Source organism: Poeciliopsis prolifica, unplaced genomic scaffold (assembly GCF_027474105.1).
Source record: "Poeciliopsis prolifica strain line A6 unplaced genomic scaffold, Auburn_PproV2 SCAFFOLD015, whole genome shotgun sequence".
Classification (NCBI taxonomy): domain Eukaryota; kingdom Metazoa; phylum Chordata; class Actinopteri; order Cyprinodontiformes; family Poeciliidae; genus Poeciliopsis; species Poeciliopsis prolifica.
In genome coordinates this window covers 2,281,862-2,304,587 of record NW_026562390.1, presented here as the reverse complement: position 1 = coordinate 2,304,587, position 22,726 = coordinate 2,281,862, and the positions used below count along the sequence as shown (strand labels likewise).

The 22,726-nt window shown below is 37.7% G+C and overlaps 1 protein-coding gene across 2 annotated transcripts in view; it reads left to right on the top strand.

Moving 5' to 3' along the window:
- Positions 1-22,726, top strand: part of si:ch211-127i16.2 (probable flavin-containing monoamine oxidase A) — a 59,256-nt gene that overhangs the window by 18,017 nt on the left and 18,513 nt on the right. For both annotated transcript variants that reach the window (XM_055040564.1, XM_055040566.1), the window contains exons 7-9: positions 95-179; positions 12,433-12,533; positions 21,528-21,686. In XM_055040564.1, the coding sequence (XP_054896539.1) occupies positions 95-179; positions 12,433-12,533; positions 21,528-21,686 (345 nt within the window). The remainder of the gene's footprint in view (positions 1-94; positions 180-12,432; positions 12,534-21,527; positions 21,687-22,726) is intronic.

Here is a 22,726-nt window from a genome sequence, read left to right as displayed (position 1 = left end):
CTGCTTGTCCCTTCTGTGATTGATTGCATGCTTCTCCAGATGGCATCCACTAGTAAATGCTTCACAAAATGAAAGTTTTTTTCTGTTTACGCAGGATGCCGAGTGGGCCAGGGTCATGACGACCAGCGACACCTTCCTGTGCAGGGCTGTGATCGTCACTTGCCCCCCTCATTTGGCAGGTCAGTGTGCGTCTCCCATGTTTCCCTCGACTCGCTAACTCAAATCCTCACTCATGCAGAAGGCGAATATCCCACTCTCTCATCAGGTCCGTTAAATGTGGCTGACTGCGCGGCCATGCGTTCATATCAACAAATTTTCTCAATCTTTTTCTGGCTCCGGGGTGCGGGAGTCACTTTGGCTTAAGTGCATTCAGACCGAGGTCAGGTTCCGGGCTCAGGATTTGCTTTAATTTGGTTTTTGGAACCGGTGCCAGAGTTGAGGTCTAAACTTTTAACTGGAGGGGCAAGGTGGCATTTGCTATGCTCGGGTGTGGGAAGCTGAAAGTGGTAAACACGTCACTGCCTGCTTCCCTGCAATCAAGTTACCAAGTGGAGAAACATTTGCAAACCTGCAGGGGTGTCACATTTGGCGTGAACCATGAAGTTTGGAGTCACCCACTTAAAATAACGAGAAAAAATCATTCCAAGTCGAAAATTAAATTCCAGCATTTTTAACCCAAAGTATTTTCCCATGCAGGCACCTCCTAATACAGAATAGTGACGAGGGTTTTATTTTAGAATTTCATTTGTGCGACCCACGTTTTATAAATTCCTTTGACATGGTTTGGTTTTGTATCATTTCTGGGAAATTTGAAAATCAGCTTCCATTAAATTAGAGTATTATTGAAGAGTTTAGTCTAGTAGAGAGTTACTGATTGCCTCCATAAAAAAGGTTAATAAAGAAAAGTGTGGTAGAAGAAGATGCACTTATCAAGCCCAAAGTCTAATTTTAGTTCACACATCCAAAAGAGAAACTATTCAATATGGTAGAATTGAGATGAGTCATAATATTTAGATGAAATAACGGTTGAATTTCAAGCATCCCGTCCTTCCCCATAGGCTGAGCACCGTAATGCTTCACTGCATTGATGCAGTAATTCATGCAGAAGTGGCCACAACCGAGTATTTAGTGCAGTTACTGTACAGCACATGTGTTTACATTAGAGGCGGCGCAGAAGCCTTTACAAAAAAATATTTTATATTGTTGAATTTATACTTTCATTACATGCAAGTCTGATCATTAAATTAACATTACTGTCTTAAATGTGTCACTCTGTCTAATGAATTAAGAGTTTAGAAATTATTGAAAGTAACTTTCTGAGATTATTCTGATTTAAGATGAACTGTAAAGCTGATGTTTCGACAGTAGGGCTCCAAAGAGCCTTTTGTTTTTGTTTTTTTGTAATCAGTTTTACAAATTATCTGCCTTACAAACAGTGGAAATGTCAAATCAAGACTTCTGTTCTTCATGGCCTCATTATGTTGTTAAAAACTTGTCTAAATTTATTAACGTTTTTTTTAATTATGCTTGTTGTAGCTGTCCTTATTCCGTTTATTTAATTCACTTTAGCTTCGATTAAGTGTGTTTAAATAAAGTAATTTAAGGAAAGAAAACTTTCACTTGAAGCCAATCATGAAATGCAAACATTCCATATTGAACTATGTAAATATTCACATTTGTTCAGATGTTGTCTGTCTAAGGAAACCCATCAGATTGTAAAGACTTATTCAGAGCTTTCAATACGGGAACGGAAAATTCCCCTTTAACGAAAACAGAATCATTATCCAGGAGTACTTCCTGTAAAAATGCAATGGCAGTAGTAGCTCCTTTAAGCTTAATTTAAGAGAAAGATGAAGTGAAATTTAGCATTTAAACCTTTAATGAGCCTTGGAACTAAATTAAATTGATTTATTATAAACTATATGTTTCATATTTCACTTTCAACTTGTGCTAAATCATTTGTCTTAATAGTTTCTGCTCGTTTCCTCCTTCCTGTGATACTGAAGATCTTGGTTGAGCATGAAGAAAAATGACTGTTTTAAAAAACAACAAAAAGCACCTGAAGTAGCAAGAATGCTTTTGAAAGGATGCAGAGACGATTCTTTATGTTGTTTTTATCTCATCCTTCATCATTTTTCAGTTAAACATAAGCAAAATGTCAGGTTGTTTGTTACTGGTAACAATCAGGCAACAGAGTATAGAAATAGAAATAGTAGAGGAAATCAGCCGACACTTTCTAAGGGTACAATTACCGGCAAACCTAAAATTACAAAAATCAGGTGGATCATTGGATTGCAATCCAAATGTCGGCTGTTGTACAGAATAAAATCTTTATTATGGAAAGTCCAATGAAGCACTGATTGCTGACTATTTTCAATGTTGTTCAAATAGCAGCTGAATTATCAATATAGTTATTATGGAAATATATAAATAGATATGCTTCTCACTCATTCCTATTAACTTTGCATGCTGCGTCATGCTCTTTGAAACGCCACCTGCCGTGACGGGCGTCAAAACAACGCATGCGCTCCTGGAAAGACTGTCAAAAACATGCATGTGGTAGCCTAATGTCGCTTTTATTTAGTTGATTTCACTTTAAAATGGTCATAGGGTGTCGCGTGGTCGTCTGGGTCAAAGGTGAAAACCAAACTTGTCATTTTATTGTCTAACTTTTAATGAGGAGGAAACATACGGCGATGATGGACAGCAGCTGTCAGTCATAATGACCGTCAGCCCTCAGTGTAATTGCGGATTTGTAGCCAACACTTTTTACAAGTTAAGAACATTAACATTCATATACTTTATAAATAAGTATGATTGAAAAGATATCACATATCGCATTATGGAGAAGGTGCATCTAACCATTAGTAACCTAGCATGTATGGGGGAAAAAAAACTGGTTAGCATCTCGTCTCTTGTACGTTTTTAATGCTGATCCGCTGAAAAGAGAAACGCCGTTTATGATATAATGACATAAATAATGTGGCGTGAATTCAGGCCAAGTAAGCATCTTGATCAAGGCGTCAGGAGGGAAGAGGTATGGATCGGTTTCTAAGTAAATATCACCGTCCATGAGCCCCAACAAGGTCCGTTACGTTCACCGACAAATTAGCTTGACTTGAACAAGTAGAAGCCATGAATAAACTGGCAAAAACAACTTTGGAAACAATTTCAGTTCCTTCACTTCCAACATCCATCTGGCGCCTCAAATGATTTCGTGACATGGCTGCAAAGGGTTAATGGGAAATGTGAGAATTTGACTCCTTGGTGCAGAAAAGATCGAATATTTGAACATTTCAACCCGACTAGGTAGCCTTATGAATTACTGCGTGCGATAGTCGACTCTTTGAGACTCTTTGTTCTGATCTATTATTCCCTTCAAAAGGAGCAAGGGATCATTTTAGTGAAAGCTGAAAAATGGAAACACAATGTAGTGATACCTGAATTTATTTATTTTTTTTACTATATTACAACAGATGGAGTGGTTTGGTGCATTAAATGTCTTTACCCAAGATAAAATTTGTGAAATGCATGAATAATATATCAGATAAATGTAAAAAGAAATCCAGTGTTATTGAGACAATGATGCTTTTGCTTTTCATAGCAGTGAACATTTGAACATTGTTTTCATCAGACCCACTTGTATATATAATCCAATATGAAGTCAGAAACACACAATAAAACTCCATAATGGTGTCATAAAATTGCCACCGCAGGATATCTCTTATACAGAGAAATGATGCTTTCAGTCCAAACATCCTGATGTTGTCAATTCAGTACATTTCATGACTACTGATCTAATGAATACAGAAGCAGAAGTCAGAATATATGCATTTACCAACATCTCCTCATACAGCAGCAAGTTACTGACAGCATAGATTTATGAAGCTTTGTTTTTAAAATAAACTTTATTCACAAGGAGTTTTTTGTTTTTAAAATATTCCTAATTATAACAATGAAAATTTTTTTCCACATCTGATCCATCTGAATATTCCCCGCAGCATAATCTGACCAAATAAAACTGCATCATATTGAGTGTCTAATAAAAGATAGTACATATTGTGATAAATGCATAACTCGACCTTTGCCCTCACTAGGCTGTTTACTTGCACTTCAAACAACCTCAAATCTAGAAATAGCCGTTTTCAGAACCTTTCAGTTTGTATGCTGTGGAAAGATGAAAAAGAATGTAGCTTTGAACAGCTTGTACCTGAACATGATGGTGTGAAAAATGTAACGCTAACTAAAAGTTAAAATCCTTTTAAGAGCTCACAGCAGGTAAGAGATGCGTCATCCTTCTGTTGATGCCAGATGTTCAGCTAATAGCTATTTGGGAATCACTTTGTTCAAGCCATGTTATTTCATGCCTGCCACACTGTTTTAGGTTGAATTATTCTTAAGTTTAACTGAAGAAAATAGGGGCAGATGCACAAAGATCCTAAAAATCCCAGTTAAAATCCCAAGTTGTCACAAAATGATCATAATCTGTATTGAACTTTGTTTCCATACCCAATTGGTCGCCAAGTGATCCTTGGGCAACATAACTAAAAAAAAACACAAAAACAACAAACAGATTATACTTTCGTTGAAGAAAATTCTGCCTATTATGGAGTTCATTGTGAGGCCATGATAGATTTGTTTGGTAAAAACGCCTCCACACATAATTTTTGATGATGGAAACAAAACCTGCTGAGGTAAAATCTTGCCAAATACTACATGGTGGAACCACTGATTGGCTGTTCCACCAAAGGTGAAGATGAGGAAGACTACAGATGGTCAAGACAGTTTGCTGTATAGATCCCACAAGTTTTATTCTGTGGGGTTAGGGTGTATATATGTGTGCATGTTTATGATTGCGACTAGATGAATGTGACTCTTGTGTAAAGACTTTGAGGGGTCAAAATCTTTGGAAAACCTCTTCATAAGTCCATTTATCATTTTACAAGTTTATTTTTTGTTTGGTTTTGGAAGTCAAGTAAAACTGACTGGACAAGCCCCTGCCTATTGCCATGTCAAACCGTGACATTTGCTGCGCTCCTTTGGAGCGTCGCGCTAAGACCACAAAGGGTAAGAAGTAACGATTTCCAGTTTTGTTTGCTCTCACCGTTTTCTCCAAGATTCCTAAGTAATCTTGAAAAATGTGGAGGAGCTTGAAATTTGGTTGAGGTAATTTTGAAGACTCAAGAACTGCATTGAGAAATCAGTTGCCACTTCCTGATTTGATTTCAGAGCTAAAAATTGCAACAGTCCCATCTGTTCATTCACCCAATTCTTTTCCAGTTCTTTCATGAAACATGCATTGAACCTTGATTCTCGGTCAGATCCCTATTGGGGGAGACCAAGACATGAGAGTAGCACTTAGACTGAGCAAGAGAAGATGTAGAAATTGAAAAATGAGATGAGGGGAAGCGGGGAGTGGAGCTGATGTAGGTTGAAGTTGAAATGGGAGTCAAAGCTGGCCTGCTAGGAGCCCAAGCTCCAGCCTAGCTGTGACTGTGCCTGTTTGTACTAAGCTGGCTGCAGATCTGTCACTCAGAGCCTCACACTCAGAGCAATGGAACATGGCCAGGATTCCTAATGAGACAGGTCTGAGAGCGCCGTTGAATTATGCAGCATGGATTGCTTTAGCTCTTATGCCACTGTTCCACGCTTGGGCCTTAAATCAGCGTGGTGAAGTTGACGAGGATCCTCGAAATAAAAGGAAGTCAGCTGAGTGATTGAGACCTCACCGTGGTAAGGAAGCAGCATGTGCCATGTTTCACTTTAATACCCTGCCGGGGCAGGAAACAGGACAGATGCAGTTGATGGTGAGTTTGTTTGTGGAAGTCAATCTATGGACAGTAAAGATGTAGAGCAGTGAGGCTCAACATGGATCTGTTGTGTACAGATCTCGCGTTAAGACACATTCAAATCAATTCTCATATATCTTACTCTTGAGCAAATTAAAGAGCATCTGAAGAAACGAGATGACTTTAGGTCCATTGTTGGTCTGGCTCACTGCCGATAAGTTATGCCTGTCCTGTTCTTGGCTTCTGGATTGATCTCCCCAATCATCCATCATCCATCCATCCATTATTTATGATGACTACTGCCATTTTTCTATCCTGTTTGTTGCCACTGTCCTCACTCACCTCAATGATTTATGAACTAGTTTGGTCTCAGTGCATTTTTGAGATTAGTATGCATGGAAAAGCTGTTAGTTTACCACGTTTGCTCATTTTGCCACTTCACAGACTAAAATCCCAGTGCAGCCTTTCACAGCAGCCACTTTGAGTATAATGCAATTAGGCATGCTAATTTAGCAGCTCGCTTCAACATGTTTTCTTGTTTCTGTTTTGTTTTTTTGTTATTTTAGGGTGGGACGGGGTTTGGCGCAGTCTGTCAGGCCGTGTCACACTTACCCATGTGTGCATATATTTTTCATCCAGCGGAGTAATGCCTAACTTCCTGGCAACTCTTTCAAAAGTATCCGAACTTTGACTTTGACCCAACTCGACAATCAGCCAAGAAACATCTATTTAACATCCATTTTCTCATGGAGGGGAAGCTGCTGTGTAAATAAAGCAGGCCTGTCCAGTGGCGTGGAAGAGATTGCATCTGCCACTTACTTTTTAAACAAGAGCCTTGTTTACATTAGTGGAAAACAGGTAAGCAGCACATTTGAACCGATTTGCCAGCTGACTCGGTGTGAGACAGATTTCTGGGTCAGCGCGTTTGCTGTGCTGTGAATGAAACTAATGGAACCTAATTCAGGGATTAGACATGAAGTAGGAGCTCCAGCGATGGCGGAGATAATTAACACGGTGTGATTCTTATCTCATCCAGTTTCAACACAGTGGAAATAATTTAAACTTTCTCAGTACTTTTTGCATCTCTGCTCATGAGCAACTTGGTGAATGCTTAGCGGATAATAAACAAAACTTCCCCGACTATTAGACTGCCAAACGATGAAATTATTTTTAAGCTGAGTATATTTCAGTTAGTGGACAAGTCAGTTAACTTTCTCAATCTGAACAGAAACAAAACTGGAGTTGTCTTTGGACCCAAAGATGAACGATCTAGAGTCAACACACAGCTTCAGTTGTTACAGCTAGAAACTAAACGATCAGGCCTGAAACCTGGTGCAGTGATGGACTCTGACCTGGACCTTCAGAGCCACTTAAAGACAGTTACAAAACCAGCCTTCTTTCTCTTGAGGAACATTTTAAAGGACTAATGTCTCAGTGAGATCTAGAGGAACCCCTCTGCACATTGGTTACTACAACAGTGCCTAAACAGTTGTAGCTGATCCAGAATGCTGCTGCTGGTGTTCTGACTAAAACCAGGAAGATGGAGCACATCACCCAGTTTTAAAGCTCCTGCACTGGCTAGGAGAATAGACTTTAAAATACTTTTGTTAGTTTATAAATCACTGAATGCCTTAGCACCACAATACAATAAAGTTTTGTTGTATCAATCTTGCAGACCTCTAAGGGCTTCTGGTTCGTCATTATTGCCTTGTTCTTTAAAATTGGCCATGTGCATGGATACCTTCCCAGAATTGTGAGGTAAGGGGTAGTTTGTATCTTTATGATAAAAATGTTGTGCATATTAAGAGGTAAATGCAGTTCATTGTAGACTTTATGATAGACCAACACAAGTTACTGTACAATTATGCAGTAACTTTAAAGTATTGCTGAACTGAGGGGTTCTCTTTGAGATCTTCTAGTTTAGGTTGTTTTATAACCCAACCCTGCTTTCAACCTTCTCCCCAACTCGTCTGTGTTCCTCTGGATTTATGATGCAGTTTGTTAATCAGCTTTTGTGACCAATTTAGGAGCTTGTTTAAATGTAAACTGCATTTTTCAGTTCATAACTAAACATCTTTCTCTTATAGTCCCCACTTTTGCATGTATTTGTTTTGATCTGTCACATAAAATACATTAAAGTTTGTTGTTTGTTCAATGTAAAAAGTTATAGGGGAGTAGTTTACCACAAGACATGCCAGTATGTTAATGATAGTATATGCACAGAAAAATGTTGGAGGCGGTCTCTTTCAGCTGCACAGCTTTCCATTTTCATAAGTGTCAGAGGTCTGAGTAGGTAATTCACTAAAGGGTCTGTGGTGGAACCTGCTTTGAGATGTAAACCTATCTTTAACATTTAGATTAAATGGTTGATGAAGAATGTTCCCAGTTTCTGATGGCCTTACAGTTTATTGCTGTAATTTTTCTTCTTGTTTTAATGGCATCCATTTGTCATTATTGCCTTGTTCTTTAAAATTGGCCGCATGTATGGATACCTTCCCAGAATTGTGAGGTAAGGGGTACTTTGTATCTTTATGATTAAAAAAAAAAAAAAGAAACGATTCATTGCTGCTCTTTCCTGATTCACATTAAATTGCCTCAGCCGCACACTAAAATAAAAATGTTGTGCATATTTTTCATTTTCCCCTTATGTTTGTCAGGTTGCATTTTTTTCCTCTAGTCTGTTGCTTTTTGGACATAAAGAAAATTATCTAATTTCATAGCACGTAGGGTAATAAACCTCAGCTTTTATTTTGCTCACCATACATTTCCATTGGCAAGCTTAATCCTTGAATCATCAATTCTTTGATAAAATGCATGTACTTGAGTGACTTTTCATGTTTCACTGTCAGACCTTGAGAGGGCTTTTCGCACTGCTCGAAAGTTCTACTTAAGACGGCACTGGAAAATGTTGAAGCCTTCTCCTCAGCTCTTACTGCAATTTGACTCAGATCTCTGTGACGGAGGAAATTGAGAAGGGAAGGTCAGCGGGTTTCTAGTGGTGTGTTTGTCAAAATGGACTGAGACAGGATGAACTGCAACGGTGCTTTAAAATGAGAACGTGAGATTAAGATAACTTGGGGAAACAGGGTTTAGAGGCCAGAATTTGTTTTGACACTCACTCTTTAAAATACCATGAAAAGATATGCTGTAAGAATTTCAGAAAATTACATGATTTGGGTTGATTTTACTTTTAAAATGTTGGAACACATTCCAACATTTTTAAAGCGTCTTTCATCAAGTTGTAGCGCTCATAATATTAATATAAATAATAATATAAACACAGAATGAGAGCATCTCCTTCTGACACATTCTTTATGTGGCTACATGTATTGAGTCTGCAAAGGGCCAGTTGTGTCAGAACGTATTGATAAAAACTGTTCAGAAACTGTCAAAACATCATTGAATTCTTAAAATCAATTATTATTGAACATCTTTTCAGTATTTTGTGATACTATTTTTGGAATAAAACTTCAGTGTTTGTGGTACTAATTTGGAAATATTTGCAATATTTGTGCTTTACTCAGTGTAGAGATCAGACTCTAATCTGACATCAAGACAGAGGCAGATGTTTAGTACAAGAAAGTTTTTTGATAATTTTTTAGATAAATCTTCAATAAACTCCCAATTATGTATTAGCACAAAAAGTGCAGGGATTTGTTGATTTTGCGTGAATTTCCAGGCCTCGAGTTTGACACATTTGATGTAGGGGCAACAGAAAAGAGAAAAAAGGAATATATTAATTATGAAGTTATGAATTGTCTGTTTTAAAATATAATAAGTGTCTAAATCACAAACTTTAAAGACCATGAGAATCATGCAAGCAAAAAAAACTAATAAAAAACAAGAGGAAAAAGGAAAAATACAAGAAAAAAATTAGAGAAAAAAAAAGGTTTAAAAAACAGTAATTCCTGATATTCCTGACCAAATGTATGTAAACTTTTGAATCTACAAAAAATTTTCTTGTTTTCTGACATTTAGCAAATAGTATTACTTTTGGATAATTAGCTAAGCTAAAAGAAGAAAATTTGATCTAATTTAACTTGAGACAGTGAGAAACAAAACTATTTTTATTTAATTTGTAAAAATACAACAAAAAATGTTTGGCTCTCATCAAATGTTGATGCTCATTAAAAAACTAAAAACAACCCTCTCTTTGTCAGTGGTCTTAATTTTACACCTAAAATGTGCTTGTTCTCTCTGGACTCATTTATCTTTGCTGGTTAAATAATTCTGCACTCAGTTTGCTGGACACAACTTTGAGTTGTCGTCTTTAAAAGTCTTTGACCCCAGAAATGAAAACATGAATATTGGGGGTTGCTTCACTGGTTTGAGCTGCTGCTCCTTTAATGGATCCTTTAGCTGCTATAAAGGAGGTCCATTCATTTATAGTTGAGATTCTCTTGGACAAGTCGATCTTGTCGTTGACAGACTCAGGCCTTCCTTGCTGTATTCCCTGTGGAGCAGCATGGCAGAATGATCAATAAGGTCTTCAAAAGGTGCCAAAAGCAATGCACATTCAAAAGGCCAAGAGAAGAAATTGATGGGTGTCTGGAAACGTTGAGTAGTGATCCAACTACTTTCCACTTCAGTGGAAAAACTCCCTTTCAGAGGTTTTTAGACTTTCTTTTCATTTTTACATTTATTTTGTGAGTTTGAGTGACATCTTCAATGCCACATGGTCTTGATTATGACTAAAAGAGTTCATGCACAAGTATATCTTACCTTCTTGTCACAATCTTGGTGTTTATTTGAAACACCAAGATAAATGTTTATTGGTCTTCTTAAAGACAGGAGCAAAAGAAAACATAAAACTGTATTTAAATTGTATTTATTGAGATCAAAGTGGTACTGAAGTTGGATATATTGTTTGAGTGCATGAATCTCTCAGATTTTCAGAAATGTCAACCACTGGATGTGCGAAGTTAAAGCAGCTCTTTAAAGTACCGACTCTTACGTCTTTTTCCTCCAATTAATAATTATGCACTACTTTCTGCTGAGTTATTACATAAAATCCAAATCATATTCGTCACAATTTGTTCTTGGATACTTCAGCCAGACATTGTATCCGATCCAAGCCAAGTACAAGGTAATTCTCCATCAGCTCAAAACAAAAAGGCGCCAGCATGAGGCACCGATTGACGAGCTTTAAGTTCTGCATGTGCTGGTGTCCTTCGAACGGCTGTGTGACCATGTCAAATTAGTTTGCTGCCACTTATCATTTCCCAGTTATTCAACTTTACTGCCAGTGGCTCATAAATTTAGTTCAGCATTGTTTTGAGGTTAGTGGCAGGTCTTGACAGTTGAAAAATGATGCATCACCTCTTTCCTGTGGTTCATTTGTTAATAGCCTGGCTTCTGGCCAGATGTTGCCTCACCTGCCAGGCGTTCAGAAATGGTCTCGCTTTGCCTCCTGGGGATTAGCACTGCAGGAATCTAGCAAAATAGCTTGATTTTGTGGGAGTTGACTGACGATAAAGATTAGTTTAGGTGCTGTTAATCAGCACTTCAGATTAACCTGAAATGCTGAAGTGATTAATCCTATCTGACCAATGAAAGCTGCTGGATTTAATACAAAACATGTTATTTACAAAAATAGTGACATTAATTGAAAAAGATGTTTGGTAGTCATGAAAAGAAATAATTAAAAAAAAAAGGTTGAAAACAACCAAACAGAACAGATTGAAAATTAAACGATCCAATTTTAAACCTTGAGGACTTTGATGAACCTTCGTCTCCACTGAACAAAATGTCTTAATTAAAATCAAACACTTTGTAGAAACCAATCAAGAAAAGTCAACTCAATGCAGTGGTGGTGACGAGAACTTTTCAGCACCTTAATGGAAACAAGTCAGTTTAGATTAGACGTTGTGTGGGGAACCTTTGATAAACTCAGTAAATTAAATTAACAGGTTCCAATCTGTCAAAACTTAGTCAGAAGAATGAGTTCTGTTTTTTCCACTAAACAAGTCGGCAATTAACGAATCAAGTAAGTTTCGGTGTTTAGAACAGACACTGAAATTGATTGCATGTCAACTGAAATGGAGCCATTAGGAAACGGTTATTAAATCATCATATCTGATCGTACCGAAGCGTTGCTTAAAAAATGCTACTGACGCTCAGAAAAAGCTAAAGAAAAAAAAAATGCAAATCTTTCAGATTTATGCAAAAATAGATGAAAGAAGTTTACATTAGTTTACAGTCTACAATAAAAATGCATTTTTTTATTCCGTTAGATTCAGAGATGGCATTATCCCAAAGCTTTCTGAATTTCTAAATTGGCTAAATAAAAGCATCCATGTAAGAAAACCTTGGTATATTTTGACAGGCATTCAGAGAACTACTCTTATCACTTTGGCTCCTCTTGAGGTAATGAATACATAAAAACTTTGTTCGGGCCACAACTTCAAATCCAGCAAGGACATTTTTTAAGTTAGTTTTTATATAAGCAATTTATATGTGAAAGGTCAAATCCAGTGCAGATTAGTTGTTGTTTTTTCTGAATATATTTGTTTTTCCTTTTCTGAGATGACAAAAACAAGCCATGAAAATGTTAAAAAAATTGCCTAAAAAAATACGCTTTTCCATTCCATTTTTTACTGTAGTTGCTTTCTAAGATTATTTCCTGTCTTTGTTTATCCTCCAGCAAAGATCCAGTACCAGCCGGCCCTGCCCAGCATGAGAGCATTCCTCACCCAGAACATGCCTGTCGGCCATATGATGAAGTTTATTGTAACGTATCAGACGGTGAGTAGCAGCGGATCACTAGGAAATATCTCAAGATATTTCATGCCGCCCGGCGAATGCTCCTCTGACAACAGCCAAATGTGTCTGCGACTGAGTTAGTCTGTTTGTGTGTCTCTGTCTTATCCTGTCTGCTATGCCATCTTGTTTGGGTACAAGGTGATCTGTATTTGATAATCTGTGTTAATCTGATCAGCTGTTTGGGAGATAGAAAGTCACAAATCTGTGTTTGAGAGCATTACTGTTCATCTGGGGAAGTCTGAATAGATAGTTCTGTGGCAGTTAAATGGGTCCCATTATTTTCCTTCAGAGGCCTACAGTACGGAGTACCCCAAGGCTCAATCTCAGGACTCCTCCTATTCAATATCTATATGTTCCCATTAGCTTATGCTGTAACAGAAAATAAGATTAGCTACCATAATTATGCAGACGATATACAACTCTACGTTACAATATCAACAGGTAACTCTATAACAATATGTTATATGTTTCTGTTCTCCAGCTGAACAGAAACAAAAGTGAAGTTATTGACTTTGGATCTGGTATCAGACCTGAACCTTCAGAGCCACATAAAGACATTTACAAAGTCAGCCTTCTATCACCTGAATATCATTACCAGGATTAAAGGCTGTACAAATAATCTTGATTGATTGATTAATATACAAATAATTCTGCAATGTTGAGGCTATTATTTTGAAAATATCATTTAGATTTGTTTTAAAAGATTTTTCAAAAAGAGTTTCTGGAGGCTTTAGGGGAAAATGGATTTGATTTTGCTAGTTGCTAAAATCTTATGTTGCACATTATTTAGATATTCAGCAAATAGAAATAATGCTAACAGTTCTACCTGATCTAAAACAGAGCACATTCAGTTTAATTTAACTTAACATACTGAAGGAAAAATAGTTGCTTACAGGTAAATATTTTACCTAATTTGTCTTTTTTCTGGTTGATTTGTGTCTGGTTTTCTTCGTTTACCTCTGTGATTAAATGTACTCTGTTGTACGTATTTTATTTTGGGCATTTGACTTTATTAAGATGTTGAGTGGAGCTTGGAACCCATTGGTAACTGTTTGCTGAAGTCAATCATTCCAGACTCAAGCAATAGATAATATCGCACAGTTGTATGTTTGATTGATTTTCAAAGTTGCATTGCAAGAGGGTCAAGTTTAACATAAACTTGTTGGAGACCCAGAAAGTTGCTATTCTGGTTGTGTTGCAACTCTGCAATCAGCTTTCATTAACACCCTTATGTAACAACTGAAATGTGTTTACATTTTTCCCTGAAGTTAAATTCTCCGTATACAAAAATGAGCTTTGGAAGCTTCAGCTTCAAACTGCAACGAAATGCAGAGCTGAAGACTTTGCACAGCATCTGAGATATTTTTTCTTTCATCTTCATTTTGTGCTTTCAAACCACACCATTAATTACCAGAATGCACCTTGTTAGTAGATTAAATTTGCCAGCTGTAATGAATGCAGGATCATTAGTGCTCATGCAAACATTTATTAGATCTGCGCCTCAGTGGCACAGCGGGACATATTTAGATTTGCGGGAACACGTAAAATATCGTTGGCTGAGTGACAGATGAAGCTCTGGTCCTCTTCCTGCGTGTCTGTGTGGAGTCTCCGGTTTCATGCATGACTGAAGAGCTCACTTTATACTAATTACAGCTGTGCATTGCAGCCGGAGGGGGGGCTCAAATTAAGGTCACAAAGGTAAAGTATAGGGTGCGCTCTCCTCTGGAGGATGGAAAATACTTGGCTGAAGTGTTGGGGAAAGGATGAGGAGAAAAATAACTTTTAAATGAAGCTGAAAGAATGATTAAAAAAAGACACCCAGCTGGCCTGACGGCTGGGCCACATCCGACATGACAGCAGCTTCCACGGTTCAATACGCTGCTGTGCGGTGCTTGTTTGTTCAATTTCCCTTGCCCTCCATGTTTTCTGTCACTCTCTGCTGCATGCATGTTAAAAATAAGAGGAATTTATTTTTCATCTTAAAGGAAGAGAGATTTCAACATGGATCCTTAACTTGTGATTCATTGCTGCTTTCTTCTTCTGTAGTTTTGTATTAATTATGTAAGAAGATGCACCGAGGGGAACTTGAAAGTGCTCTTTAAAGTCTCAAGGAAGTCACAAAACAATCTTATCTTCATTATGATATGCTTATCTTTCTCCTACAGCACATCCAGGCCTTTTCTCTTTGAGATGTCTAATGCTATGCTGGAGTTTTTTAGCAGATTTCTAATTAGAATAGAAATGGCCTTTATTGTCCACTGAGGGAAAATTCAGGATAATTAACTCCAGCCTCACAAATTTTTGCTATCATATGTTGAATTTATTGGTTGTTTATCACATGCAGAGAACACAAAGTTCTCTTTACCGAGCTAAAGATAACCAAAGCTGTTAATTCTGGTCAGATAAACAAGTGGATCTAATTTTACAGCTACACATGCATCTAAAGTAGAGCAAAAAGAAAAAAAATTATATTGTGAAAAAATATATATTTTTGTCACTTCCTGTTGTCTGTTTAAATCCTGCTCTTTCCTGCAGCCTGAATAAACCAAATGTTATATAATAAAAGCAACTTCCTTTACAATGTCTAAGAAAATAAAGAGGCAGGTTCAGACTGTTTATTTTATTCACTGAAAACTTATTGCATCAAGTTCTGCTGTTTTTGGAGTTTTTGGTTTGTTTTGCCCTATTTTATTTCCATAAACACCAAAATGAAAATTGCCACTTCAGTTTCATTTCTGGAATTTTTTAAAAATTAAATGCAATTTTCAAAAAGTTCTTCCTAATTGAAAATATGCTCTAAAATTATGTAGATTTTTTTTTAAATCAAACATATATGTACATTTAAAACCATGCAGGAGCTCTCTGCAATAAAAATAAATAGTAAGTGCTTCCATTCTCCATCCTTTAATATGCCCTTGGATGCCGGTGCAGCAATGTCTCTTCTGATTTGCTGCAGTGATTGGCACAGATTTTATGCCTTCATGCAGTTGGACAGTGACCAAAGTGTCTAATTTTAACTTTAAAGTCTCATGCAGAGAAGTTTTGCTTGCAAGTTTTTGTCTTGTGAACATCTAAATATCCATTCTCTTTTATTTCACAAAGTTGTACTTATCATGTTTTGAACTCAAGTTCTCCCAGAAAACATGCTACTGTATGTTGACTGTATTTGTTCCTCACATTGTACTGTGAAACAAATTTAATTTCCAACAGTTATAAGCTTTCACGTCTAAAACTCAACCTTCTTTCAAGTCCTTGTTTTCACTGGAGACTGAAAAAGAAATTACTGCTTGCAGTCGCCACCAAGGGTCTTAGCTTGTGGGAGTATGTCATCTCCGCTCCTATTCTTCTCATTTTTGAGACCATTTTCAGAGAGGTATTTCCGAACGGCGCCAGTGTTTTGACTAGAAACGGCTTGAGAGGAACGCGCTCTGGAGAATACAAGCGGCTCCATTAAAATGACATCAAGAACCACCAGCAGTCCCTGTTGATGCGAGCGGAGGAGTAAGTTTAGTGCACTAAACTGCCATCTTGCTTCCCGTCTCCCTGGCGGGAACATCTCAGAGAGTGGCTAAGAATTACTCTCATGTGAAAACCTATAACCAAGAGGAACTCAGAGACGCCATGATAACAGATGGCAGCAGAGTTCTCGTTAGGATGACGTCCTCGTTCGGCGCCCAGGAACACTTTTGCCCCATCATCTCGCCAAGTTGAAGGATTTTGCATTATCAGCATAAATATTTCAGTCTGCATTCTTGATTCGTTTTATCCCCCCATTGGGTGCAATCTTTGAAGCACCAGCTTGTCCCTCTCACGGTCTGAGTCCATGGAGGGTTTCTCAGGCAGGCAAAGGCATCTGTCTCTTCAATTACCAGTGACAATGCCTCTCTCCCCCATGTGGTAGGTTATTTACCGAGGCAATGCCGGTAGCAACGGAGTCCTCTTCATGTAGTTTAATAGGGTCTGAACGTAGAAAAGGAGACTGGAGACATTCGCCTCCAAAATTGCTGGTAAATTTGATGAATTTTGTATTGTGTGCTCACAGACACCCATCCCTTGGAGCTTTATTCAATTAGGAGTAAAAGTATTTTTGCTGTGAATTAAAAAGACTTGAAGAATTATACCAGGCACTGTAGATTATTTATACTTAAAGGGACAGTGTTATGTAAAATTGTCTTTTTTTTACCTTTACACCAGGTTATAATGTTGTCCCCTCATCAAAAACATACCTTGATTCTCATGTTTAATCTCCATCCAGTTGTGCTAAATGCTTGGGTAGAGCTAGTCCCGGCTTCAAGGCGCAGCTCCTCCTGCAGTTTCCAAGCTCCCCAATCTGCTCCTTCAGACTAGTTTCCCCAATCTGCTCCTTCAGACTAGTTTCCCCAATCTGCTCCTTCAGACTAGTTTCCCCAATCTGCTCCTTCAGACTAGCCAGCAGCAATTAGCAAAACACCTGGTGGAACAGCGCATCGCTACGAGCTGCTACTCAGTGAAATGCTGGTAAAAACTTTAAAGGGTTAATGGAGGAGCGAAGCTGTGACGGCTTCCTGAAGGCGGAGTTTCGAAAAGATCAGGAGTTTTTAAAGAGACAACGACCCAGTTTCAACATGTTGAACTACAAAGCCAAATTTCTTTGTCAAATTTGATATTTTTATAACGACTTAAGGCAGCAGTTTCATTGTGCAGTTTCATAAAACACATGAACAATATAAATATGGCAATAAATTACATGAAAATCATTGACATACATTCTTTTTTATGCTTGTTGAGGGCAAACAACAATCAGCCTTGACCTTCCAGTTGATTTTGAGTTGTTTGCACATTATGTCAGTAAATATAATGTTGGCAGACTATATTTTTTTTACATGTCAAAGAAAATAAATCACACTTTTTTTCTGCTTTATTCATGGAACAGATAATATCCATTCTTGTTCATTTTTTTTCACCATTTCTTTACTTGTTAATATAAACTGAAAAATTATATAAACCAAACTCGCTGGTGTGCGTCACGATATGGTTGTAATAACATTACATTCTTTAGCTGAAAACTGAAAGACAGGGAACACAAAGACGGTTTGCTGCATTTGTCTGGTGAATAGGTGTAACTAAAGCTGAAAAATATGTTGCTGATATCGATTTAACCTCCTGCACTCACATTTATCCTGACAGTACTATCACATTATGTTTTGTGGATATTTCTTCACTGCATTACCAACCCTCTGCTTTGGCCTTCGATAATTTTGTCAGAATTTATGCTGAACAGAACGGCCTGACAGTGGAATAAAATAGGAACAAGACTGAATATGTAAAGCCAAATAAATGGTTTCTCAACACAAAAAGCTTGTGAGAATGTGTTTTACTTTATCGGACATTAACGCACTCAGTGATTTCATGCTTCATTAACAAACGCAAGGCCTTCTGCTGGGGATAAAAATAAAAACTGAGCTAAATATTATGTAAAAAAACTGATATACAGCCAAGATATTTGGACAAGTTTTGTGTTTATATGCTACAAATGCTTTGCATAGCAAAGAGGATAGTTGATGATTCCAGGGAATCCTTATTCATAATTTATGACTAAAGATCCAATTTGTAAATTACATACTGGATATCAATGTCTGGATCAAATCCTAACTGAAAATGATCTAAGTTGAGTTGACAGTTTGTTGGATTTGGATGAATCTGACGTTTCTTGCTTGTAGGTCCAAATATTGCATGGTTTGGGCGATTTCGTCCGTTTGACCTTGATATTAGAAACAGCTGGTCTTGGTGCTCCCTGGAAGCTGCTGCTCTGCACTGGTGAGCCAATGATTTTCTCTTTTGGAGAAAAAGGTTGTAATCTCCTGAAAAGCAGTTTTGGTGCAGCAGAAGCGCTCACTTTGAGGTCGTTGATGATCCAAAACAATCATCCTTTAAGTTCAGTACTATTATTCTGATGCAAAACAAAGATAAATGCGCAAGAATGTTTGCAACACAAAATAAAATGAGCAGATCCGAATCCTAAGTTGAAGACTGGTGATGTAAACTGTATTATTTTACAGCTTTTCTTGTACTGATGATAGCCTAATGTCATTTTAATATTGTCCTATCAATTTTTGCTATGGAAAAAAGGCATTTAATCTGAAAACAATAGAAATTGTCACAGTAAAAAGTTTGTGTTGAACTGCTGAACTTGTGTGAACACAGGCCTGCGTTCTCATCTCTGGCGAAAGTACAGATGTTTATATAATCCTAACCGGAATGAAAAAAGGCCTAAATAATGTAATGTGATGTAAGTGTTATTTGGTGCAGATTCAAAGCAGTTTGTCCTCCCCAAAAGCCTTTGTTGTTGCTACATTTAAGGCTCTTATCATTACATGAAGTTGCCGGCAGGCTACAACTAGCATATGCAACGGGGGCCAAATTCTTATTTTTTCATGAGAACATTTGCACAACATTTGCTGGTTGTGCTGAAGGATGTAGACTTGATCCTTCCAGACAAACCCGGTGACTAATTAAGCTGACAGGTTGACACCATCCCACCCCCAAACAGCTCAGAGGGCTGTCACTCATCTGGATCAGCCTCGTCAGTCGTGCTATCCAGCCCTTCTGCCTTTTTGCAGATCATTTCAGTCTACTGGGTTCATCCCATCACGTCTCTTCTGATTGCCCCAACCTGTGGGATATGATACCAAATTTTGTTTTTTGTTAACTCTCTGTAAAAATGGCGAAAGGCGAGCAACTTTTCTGTTTTGTATAGAGCAAAACACGTGTCAAACTCGAGGCCTGTGGGCCAAATCCGGCTCGCCATAGCTTCTTATGTGACCCTCTAGATCCTAGACACTAAATGTGCTTAAGTATTACATTATCATCCAAATCAATGCACTTTTTATCTGCTTACTGCCAAATTATATCAGTCTCTCCAGTTTCTTAAGAATTATCATGGAAAAATCACACAAAATCAACAAATTCCTGCACTTTTTCATGGTAATGCATAACTTGAGAGTTTACTTTAGATTTTCTCAAAAATTGCCAAAAACTTTACTTGCAGCTCCCTCAGCTGTAATTGATGTCAAATTATAGTGTGTGAGTAATGTAAAGTCACATATACTGTCATAAATAAGTGCAAATGTTCCCAAATTAGTAGCACAAACGCTTTGATTTTTATTGCAAAAGAATCACAAACAGTATCATTGGAGGGACTTAGAGGATGTTCAGTAAGATGATTTAATCTTAAGAATTAATTGATGTTTTAACAGGTTTTATTAATACATTCTGACACGACCGGCCCTTTAAGAGCATTTGAGTCAAACAATAATGAGTTTGACACACCTGGAGTAAAACAGTAACAGGAAAATGTCAATGCTAACGATTAAAAAGATTTTAAAAAATGTTGCATTACACATGTAATAATCAAATTAAATTGTTTATTTGTATAGTGCTTTTTTTTTTAACATATATGCGACCCAGGATGCTCTCCTCAGCTCTCGGTGAACGTCTGTATTCTTTGCTCTCTTTTTTTTGAGCTTCCAGGAAAATAACTGTCCTGATTTTCTGTGTGCGGTTTATATGAATATTGAGAATAAATCTGTTCCAGCTGCCAATTTCCCATCTGCAACCAAAAATAAACACCTTCTTGTCATGCATGTCTTACTTCAGCGTGACATTGCCTGACTCGAATCAACGCCTGTGAATTCAGAGTTTGATTCATTTGTTCTGAAAATAAAACAGGGATCCTAATAAAGATGTTTACAAGTCACTCACTGGAATAAAACATGAAACTGTGATGCTCCTGTTTGAAAAAACAATACATGATCACATGGAGCATTCATAGTTGGATTTAGTTTTATTGCAGCCTGGCAAAACAATTTTTACATCTTTTTATATTAAAACCGCTAACAGTTTTTTATAGGAACATTATGAGACGGACCAACACATATTATTCAAAGCGTTAAAAATTTTACAGAGCTCTATTTGGTCCAGCATATAAAGACATGGCTGTCCACCTGAACTCAACATGCTCAGACCTCTTCAACATCAATCAGCCAAGAACCTGCAAAAAGGACTTTGGTAAGAGATCCGCAGTTTAGATGGGAGAGTATTTCAGGTGGACAGCTAAAAGTCAGACACTCCAGAAATAAAACTCTGGAGTCGACACAAATGTGGTAGAAGGTGTTCTCTGGTCAGATGATATCAAAATCTAAATTATTTGGCTTTCATGCAAAATACAGTTTGGATCAGAATATTAATTCTGCATGAGGCAGAAAGCTGGTCAGATTTTACGATGGAATTGATACAGGATAGTTCTGCATGAAAAACTGAGCCTGCACAAGAGTGGAGACTGGGCCAGTGTGTGTTGGAGTGGCCTAGTCAAAGTCCAAACCCAAATCCAATAGGAAATTGCTGGTCACAGCTGCTTGCCATGCAGTCTGACAGACCTTTAGGTATTTTTCAAAGAACTGGAGGTGAAGACTTGCCTCTAAATACTTGCAGGTTCATGTGCGCAACAATCACAACAATGATGTTGTGACAACAATCACAACATCATGGGCTGATAAATGACAAAAAATTTAATTTGGTAAAAAATAAAATAAAGTACTAATCCACTTTTTTTTCTTCCCTTTTTCTTTAACTGGTGTTGAAGGCCAGTCTGGACGTAAACTGACCTACTGACTGAGAGGAATAAGTGTATTATTGTTTCCACACCTGTAGAAAATAAACCACTCCTGTAAATGCAGCAGAAATATAACAATCTAGTAAGAATTAGCAGAAAAATTACTCATCAAAATGTTGCCCCCTCGCTGTCAACTTAAATCAATTCTGCCTCTGAGCGGATCCACTTCATGCTCCCCTGCTGAAAATCAAAGAAACTCTTCTTTTCATGATTATCTTTCTTCTTAAGATTGGATGCCCATTTAACGTCTCATTCGGGATTTTATTGTTGAATTGAACTTAACTCCAAACCACTGATGGAGCTGGAACGTCTCTGTCTTCCTGCAGGCCTTTTGGAAGGAGAAAGGTTTCTCCGGAGAAATCGTGGCAGGATCTTCCACCGACTGTCCGTTCAGCGTCACCTTTGACGCCACCAGCCCACGTGGGAACCCGGCCCTGGTGGGCTTCATTTCCGGCCAGCAGGCGACTCTCTGGAGCGCGAGAGAGGTAAAGTCAACAGGGGCTGAGAGCGGTCTAATCAGATTATTATGAACCTGTGTTTATCTTAGCAGAGCTCTCATCCTGCATGCAGCCGCCGCTCTTGAGGCTTGTTTGATATTTGATTTGAATTCAGCATGATCTCATGTGAAGTCATGGAGCATGCTAATGGTAAAATGAGGAAAGCGAGATGTATTCAGCGTGGATATAAAAGGCTCAAATATTAGGCAGGAATAACAGGTCACGAAAACTGAAATGTTTTCAAACATTCATTTATTTCCCATTTACTCTAAAATAACAGGCTACATTAGCATTACAGAGAGGTTCATCCGATTTTGACTGCATGTTGAGGGTTGGTGCAGATTTCCATTGTGTGTGGAGACAAAGGCAGAGTATTGTGTCTTGTCATAATAACAATATTACTTGAGTGCAGCATTAAGAAAATTGCATCCAGGAATGAGGCGGATGGAGGGGCGGATGCTGCTGCCAGCTCGCAATGGCTATTACTTCATAAAATATAGGAGATAAAAGCATTTTTAAGTGGCCCAAAACAAAACCAAGTGTGAGGACATTTATGTCTAAGTGCCCTCTGCAATGGGCACCTGGTGCTTTTAGTTCATTAGGTGTTAATTGGCTGGAAAATGAAGATGTTTGCGCTGGATGTGAGGTGAAAGAAAAGATTTCATTAAGATTACTCCAGGAAAAAAAATCATTAGTGGACATTGTACTGCCAGTACCTTCGAGGTTTTTTATTTTTATTTTTATTTTTTTATTTTTTGTCCAGCTCAGTTTCACTGATTTGCAACGTTTCTGTCCTAGACAAAGTAAATGACTACTCTATTGTTGTGATTGTGCTTTTTTATTCCAAAAGAAAGTACACCTGACTCCATATTTCCATGTTTAGCCATTTCTTTCCTGTATTAAGCCAATGATGGAGACGTTCTCTGTTGCTACTAACTCAGTATTCTGTTCAACAGGGTCTCCTTTTTGTGATGAAGCCTGTCATGGAGCTTTTGGTGATGTTAGTTTTTGTCTTTTTCTTTCCAGTA